General features: G+C 53.0%; 2 protein-coding genes across 3 annotated transcripts in view; one reads left to right on the top strand and one right to left on the bottom strand.

Annotated features, from left to right (window-relative positions):
- Positions 1-1111, top strand: part of NT5C3B (5'-nucleotidase, cytosolic IIIB) — a 4604-nt gene extending 3493 nt beyond the window's left edge. Inside the window, exons 7-8 of the mRNA XM_031065062.1 lie at positions 505-705; positions 938-1111. Coding sequence (XP_030920922.1) covers positions 505-705; positions 938-1048 — 312 coding nt within the window. The 3' untranslated portion in view covers positions 1049-1111. The remainder of the gene's footprint in view (positions 1-504; positions 706-937) is intronic.
- A 1072-nt stretch (positions 1112-2183) lies between these two features.
- FKBP10 (FKBP prolyl isomerase 10) overlaps positions 2184-7333 on the bottom strand; it is a 6603-nt gene continuing 1453 nt past the window's right edge. The window contains exons 3-10 of one of the 2 annotated variants that reach the window (XM_031065059.1): positions 6468-6613; positions 6189-6378; positions 5244-5389; positions 4530-4719; positions 4123-4265; positions 3455-3618; positions 3052-3192; positions 2184-2983 (exon numbers count right to left, since the gene is read on the bottom strand). In XM_031065059.1, the coding sequence (XP_030920919.1) occupies positions 2900-2983; positions 3052-3192; positions 3455-3618; positions 4123-4265; positions 4530-4719; positions 5244-5389; positions 6189-6378; positions 6468-6613 (1204 nt within the window). In that variant the 3' untranslated portion in view covers positions 2184-2899. Of the gene's footprint in view, positions 3193-3454; positions 3619-4122; positions 4266-4529; positions 4720-5243; positions 5390-6188; positions 6379-6467; positions 6614-7333 lie in introns of both variants that reach the window. The other variant, XM_031065060.1, reaches the window with a different exon arrangement.

Raw genomic sequence — 7333 nt, 5'->3', positions numbered from 1 at the left:
TTATATTATATTATATTATGCTATACTAAAAGATAGTATAGTATAATGTAATATAATTCTCTATACTAATAATGTAATGTATTTCTCTATACTGAAAGATATAGAGAAATCTATATCTACATCTACACTAAAGAGTAGAGAAAGGATACTTACAGAAGGCTTAACAAGATATTAATTAAAAACTCATGACTCTCTTTTCACAGTCTGACACAGCTTGACTGTGATTGGTCATTAAGTCAAAACAATTCACATGTTGGATAAACAGTCTTCGAACTACATTCCAAAGCAGCAAAACTTTGGAATGTTTGCAGGAGAAGCAATCAGATAATTATTGTTTTCCTTTTTCTCTGAGGCTTCTCAGCTTCCCAGGAGAAGAATCCTGGTGAAGGGATTTTTCAGAAAACATGACAGTGGCAGTGTGGGCCTGGGGCTGAGGACTGGGACATGATTAACAGTGACACCGTGGGGTTAAGAGCTGTCTGCCTGTCTGTCCCCTGTGCTCAGGGAGTCCTCACACACTTCAAGGGGCCCCTCATCCACACCTACAACAAGAACAACACCGTGCTGCAGGGCACAGGGTACTTCCAGCAGCTGAGCACCAGGACCAGCATCATCCTGCTGGGGGACTCCATGGGTGACCTGACCATGGCAGATGGTGTCCCCAGCGTGGAGAACATCCTCAAGATTGGCTTTCTCAATGACAAGGTGCGTGAGAGGAGCAGTTCAGTGCTTCCCTAGCAGCCTTCCCCAGGTGCCAGCAGGGAGGGGCAGGGGGCTGCCCCAGTGATTTGGGCATGTAAGAGATTTATACAAGCTCCTGTGGGTGTGCAGAGGGACCTGGGGGTATCTGCTGAGCTCCTGCTGTGTCTGGGAAATGCTCAGGGTAGTTATTGACCCCCTTTTTGGTCATCCTGACCCTCAGCTGTTGTTCTGGCAGGTGGAAGAGAGGAGGAAGAAGTACCTGGATTCCTATGACATTGTGCTGGAGAGTGATGAGACCCTGGACGTGGTGAACGGGATCCTGCGGTACCTCCTGGCTGAGACGTGAGCTGGGGCCACTGTCCCAGCTCCAGCCACCCAGCAGGCACTGGGCAGGGAATGTCCTGCCCAGGACACAGCTGGAGGGGGCTGCTGCTGCTGGCTGGGCTCCATGCTGACCTCACTGGAGCCCTCAGCCAGCCCTGGAGCAGGAGAGGTGAGCTGGAGGAAGCTTCTCCTTTCCCTTTTCCCCAGCTCTGCCTGGCTCTGCAGTTCCCCACCCAGACTGACTCTGTCCTGCTCAGGCTTCATCCCACTGGGAATTCAGCCCTGCCACCTCCTGAGGCCACAACAAACCATTCCATGTTTCAGACAGAGATGTTCTGCACTGTTCATTCCACCCTCATGAGGGTGGAATGGAGATAATTTACCATGGGCTGAAGACAGACCCAGTTTAGATGTGTCACTGTGTTCCTGGCTAAGAAAACAAAAGTCTCTCTTTGTCCTGTTTTCTGTGGGCTTCAAAGCTCTGGGGCTGACTCTAGGCTGGTGTGGCCATCACATCACCCAGCCCCACATTCCCCATGTACACCAGCAGCTCTCTGGCCTCGTGTCTCAGCTCATTGTGGGGAAAAAAACCCTTTTCCAGCCGTCCCTGAAGGCCCCAGAGCTCGGCTGCTGCTGCTGCCCAAAGCCCGGAGGGAGTTTGTCTGCCAGGGCCAAGAGCAGCATTTTGAGTTTTAAACAATGTTTTACCCGACTTTGTTTGTGTGATAAATTTCTGGGCTGATCCTGGGCTCTCAGAGCAGCAATAGGAAAAAGACCATTTTATTACTGTATAACCTCTGGTTATGTGGGACTTTGGGAAGAGCAGATTTGTTCTGTTTTGGAATAAAAACACCATTGGCTAAAGCTGAGTCATGTCTGGTTCATAGCCAGCACTGAGGGGCTGGAGCTGCTCTGTTCCCTTGGCTGGCACTGGCAGCTGCTCCCCATCCCAAACCCACAGAGCCCCCCAGCCCTCACTGGGTGCTGGAGCAAAGCCCTGTTGGCTTTGGTGGAGGATCCCAGGTGGGAATTTTGGTTTCTCCTGCCAGAGCCAGTGGATGTTGGAGCCTGGAATGCCCCTGGGTGAAGCTGGTCCCTGTGCCTGTACCCCAACACATGGGAGTGTTTCATGGCAAAGGAACCAAACACAGTCGAACTCCTTGGAAACCTGGAGGAATGATTTATTTGGTGCAAGGCAGAGTCCCTGTTTGAGGGGTTCACTCTGCACTGCTGTGCTCCTGCATTCCTTCTGTCCCTGTCCAGGACAGACTGCAGAGGGTTTGGGAGCTGTGCTGGCCCCAGCAGGAGGACCTGAGCACTGTGACCTGCATTTGGGCATTGAAATTAAACAGGTCTGGTTGGTCTCAGTCACTGGGGCTGGGAGGTGGGAGGGTGTGAAGGGGCACAGTGCTGCTCCCTGAGGGCTGGGCAATGCAATGAGGGGCTGTTCCCTTCTCCCAGCTGATGAGGGGTTTGCCAGGTCCCACAGTTCCAGATTTTTGGGACAGCAGGTGCCTGCAGAGTTCACCCTGGGAACCTGAGCCCTCTTCAGCCTCTTGGCCTGGGGAGGATGGCAGCAGGGGCAGAGCAGGGAATGGGACAAAAGCCTTCTCTTCCTTCTCTCTAAAGAATTTTAAGTGTGTATCTAAAAAACCCAATTCCCAACCCTAAACTACAAAAAAGGGGTGGAGGTGAGGGGGATCCCCCCTACAGCACAGACAGGTGAGGGGCTGGAGCTGGACCTGCAGTCACTGGTGGGGGATGAAATGGCTTAGGGAGGGGACATCTTCTTGTCTGGATTTATTAGCTGGGGGCTGAGTTTTTCTGCTCAGGAGAAGTCATCAAAATATCCTCAGTTAATAAGAGGTGAAAATCAAAACCCAACCCCCTGCAGGATGGAGAGGGGCAGGGGGCAGATCCCAGGGTGGGAGAGCAGCCATGACATGGCAAGGATGAGTCCAGAACAGCAGGGGCTGCCCCTCAGAGCTCCTCATGAATCTTCTCCTGGTCCTCATCCGACTTGAGCTTCAGCTCCTCGGGTGTGATCTTCCCGTCCTGGTTGCGGTCCTGGTTCTGGAACATGTCAGCAATGACTTTCTCTGGGTCAGAGCTGGGCATCAGGCGGCCTTTCCCCTCTGCCACCTGGGTCTTGATGAAGGTGGAGAACTGGAGAGGGAACAGATGCTGCTGCTTGGTTCTGCACAGCCAGCACCGGGCAGGGCAGGGAGAGCACAGCCCATGCCAAGGACAGGGAGCAGAGGCTGCCCTCGGGGACACTGCCCACACCCAGCAGCAATGCTTTTTACTGGGCTGTTCTTCCTGCACAGCCCTGCAGGCTCCCAAGTGCCCAGAGCCAGCAGTGCCCTGCAAGTGCTGCTGCCCAGGGTGGGGTCCCCTGTGCCCCCATTTCCTCCTGCACCCAACTCACCTCTTCAGCAGGGATCTCCCCGTCCTTGTTGAGGTCCATCTGCTCGTACAGGTTGGCTGGTGGCTCCCCATGCCAGATGAAGAGGTAGCCCTCAGGAACCCCCTCCTCCATGGAGATCAGCTCCACCTCGAAGCGCAGCACGGCGCTGCCAGGCACCCCCCGGGCTGGAAACACAGCACAGGCAAAGCCCTGAGCCCCACAGCCCTGGCAGGGTGAGGGGTGATGGAGCCCAGCCCAGCAAGGCTAAACCACCCAGTTTGCTTGGCACACATCAGCTGACACTCCCCTCTCGCAGATTTTATGAAAAATCCTTTCCTTAGGATTTTTCCTCCTGAGAAGCTGAGAGGCCTCAGCAACAAAATGTAAACAATGGTTATCTGCTGCTGTGGAATGCAACAGGTGCATCTGTGATTGGTCTCGTGGTTGTTTCTAATTAAGGGCCAATCACAGCTGGCTAGGACTCTGTCTGAGCCACAAGCCTTTGTTATCATTCTTTCCTATGCTATTCTTAGCTAGTCTTCTGATGAAATCCTCTCTTCTATTCTTTTAGTATAGTTTTAATATAATATATATCATAAAATAATAAATCAGCCTTCTGAAACACGGAGTCAGATCCTCGTCTCTTCCCTCCTGCTCAGACCCGCGTGAACACAGTCACACTCCCCTACCTCCGCTCTCCCCGTGGCCCAGGTGTGGGGGCACGATGAGCACACGCCTCTCCCCTGCACACATGTCCAGCAGGCCACTGTTGAGCCCCTCAATCACCTTGTTGGCCCCCAGAGTCACCTCCTGGGGCTTCTCGTAGTCATGGCTGCAGGAGGCACAGAGGAAACAGGTGAGAAAAGCCCTGAAATCCCAACCCTTCCATCGCAGAATCCCACATCCTCCATCCTGGCGTGCCATGAAGTTCCACCCCCTCCATGCCACAGCCACGTCCATCCCTCTGTGTCCCCTGACCCCTCCTGCTGCCCTGTGGCCGATCTGCCTGTCCCAGGTCCTGGTGCCCGTCACTCCCAGCCCAGTGCCAGCCAGGGTTTGTCCCCAGCAAGGGCAGGGATGCTCGGGGGGCACGCACGAGGAGAAGAGCCGGGTGCCATCCAGCAGGGAGCAGTTGTAGTGGTAGCGCACGAAGTCGCGGTGGCGGCTGGTGACATTGCAGCCCTCGGGCCGGAACACGGTCTCGATCTCCACCGGGTCCGCGGGGTTGTGGAAATCGATGATGTGCACATCAAAGATGAGCACGGCTGAGCCGGGAATTTTATCTCCTGGAAGAGGAGGATGAGGAGAACTGCTGGAGCGCTGCAGAGCTGGTGAAGCCTTTCCCTGCCTCTTCCCACACCCCTTTGTCACAGACACATCTTTTATGAAAAATCCTTTTCTCCTGAGAAGCTGAGAGGCCTCAGAAACAAAATGTAAACAATAATTATCTGCTGCTGTGGAACACAACAGGTGCATCTTTGATTGGTCTCATGTGGTTGTTTTTAATTAATGGCCAATCACAGTCCGGCTGTCTCGGACTCTCTGGTCAGTCACAAGATTTTATTATCATTCCTTCCTATTCCTTCTGATGAAATCCTTTCTTCTGTTCTTTTAGTATAGTTTTAATATATCATTTTCTTTTAATACAATATATATAATAAAATAATAAATCAGCCTTCTGAAACACGGAGTCAAGATTCTCATCTCTGCCCTCGTCCTGGGACCCCTGTGAACTCCACCACAGCCCTTGCTGTGCCCTCAGAGCACACCAGAGCCCACAGGTGTCCCTCAGAGCCCTCTGCACGTTTACCTGCACCGTTCTCGCCGTACGCCAGGTGTGGGGGGATGACCACTCGCCGGTGCTCTCCCACGCAGACGCCCTGCAGCCCCTGATCCATGCCAGGGATGATGTAGCCCTTCCCAATGTAGGTGTTGTAGGTCTGATTGCGGGAGTAACTGCAGCGAGAGAACCCCCAGCACCATCAATCCCTCAATCCCCCCAGCCCCTACACCCCAACCCAGCCTCTCCCGCTCGCCCAGGAACCAAACCTTGCTCCAAAAGATGCAACAAACAAATATTGGTTTTTTTAGCCTATTTCATGCCCATTGCTGAGGTCTGCTCAGCAGGACAGTCAGAGGCACTCTGTCTGCCCCCGGGCAGTGTTATTTTTTCATACTAAAAACTACATGTACAATATTTACCATAACTTCCCAATACCTATCACCTATGTTAGACAGTGAGCTTCTACTCTAAACCAATCTAAAAGTGCCAACATCACAGCAGAAGATGGAGGCCAAGAAGAAGAAGAAGAAGGAGAAAGGCTGGACACACCCAGATTCCTCCATCTTGCCTCCTGAACTCCCATTCTAAAAACCCAAAAAAATCTGTTTTTCACCCTGTGATAAATTCACTATCATTCTACTTAAACTTTTGTGGCTTGTAATTCTTCATATAAAGGTTGGTAATTGTTTTTTCCAAGGGCTAAATCAAAGGCACAGGGGGCTTGGGCTCTGTGCCAAGGTCTCTGAGCCCCCTGGGCAGGGGATGGAGCCCTCCAGGGCAGCCAGAGGGATGTCCTGGGTTCTGACATCCCCTCTCCAGCCTTTCCCTGCAGCCAGGAGAGGACATCAGGGGCTCTCCCTAGAGGGCCACTTCCTCCCACACCTGGAGTCAAAGAGGGTCCCATCCATGAGTGTCCCCATCCCACACCTGGAGTCAAAGAGGGTCCCATCCATGAGTGTCCCCATCCCACACCTGGAGTCAAAGAGGGTCCCATCCATGAGTGTCCCGTTGTAGTGGTAGCGGACAAAGTCCCCGGTCACAGCCCGGCGCTTGCAGGTCTCTGGCACCTCCAGGTGCTCCAGGAAGACACCATCCTTGGGATTGTGGAAATCCACCAGAAGCACGCTGAACACCAGCGACGCCTGCGGCGGGATCACCTTCCCTGGGAGAGGAAACAGCTCAGCCTGAAGGAGGATCCTACACCAGGGGGCTCTGCTCAGGGCTGGCAGGATGGGGTGGTGCCTGGCTCACCGTAGCCCTTCTCCCCATAGGCCAGGAACGGGGGGATGATGATGCTCCTCTTCTCCCCAGCGCACATCCCCAGCAGCCCCTGGTCCATGCCCTTGATCAGCCACCCCGTGCCCACGTAGGTGTCATAGGTGCTGCCCTTGCTGTAGCTGGTGGTGGAAAATGAGAGTTGGGATGGTTCTGGGGCCACACCAGCAGCCCCAGGCAGAGCAGTGCTGTGCCAGAGGCTGGTTGGGGGGTCATGGAGCTGCACCAGCCCTGCTGGGGAGCGGAGAGGGAGGACAGGGTAAGGCTGCTCCGACTTGTTGGGGAAGATGAAACAGGAAAGCCTTATAAATATGATTGTCTGGCAAAAGATTTTGAGAATATGGAAACTATAAGCGAGATTGAAATGAAAGCAAGCTTTGAGATCCCTTAGTTACTGATCAACTGGAAAACCATGGTATGGCCAGCTGAAGGTGATCCCCTTTTGATGGAACAACACCCTCTGCTTGCAGACAGCTCCAAGGGTCAGAGCAGACCCTACAGCTTAGCAAAGGGGTCCAAAGAGGAGTTTTTAGGGTTTAAAATGTAACACAGGATGGTAATGTAATGATTCTTATAGGCTGTATGTAAATGCTATAGGATTTGTATCTTGTACTAGATTGGTTAGTGAGAATCAGAATATTCGACACAGAAGAAGATTTATTGTATTGGAATGGGAACCTCGCTCTCTTACCCTTTTACTCTCTTACCCTCTCATCCTCTCTCCCCCTCTCTCCTCTCAGTCCTGCTCCAGCTGTGGCTGGCAGATCCCAGCAGGGCCCTGCACCCAGGCCCTTTGCAATAAACCCCAAATTCCTGACCTGGCTGCAGAGATCTCTCGTCTC

This window comes from Geospiza fortis, unplaced genomic scaffold (assembly GCF_000277835.1).
Source record: "Geospiza fortis unplaced genomic scaffold, GeoFor_1.0 scaffold415, whole genome shotgun sequence".
Lineage (NCBI taxonomy): Eukaryota > Metazoa > Chordata > Aves > Passeriformes > Thraupidae > Geospiza > Geospiza fortis.
Note: the sequence above shows the minus strand (reverse complement) of the source record. Positions and strands in the feature narration are given on the sequence as shown.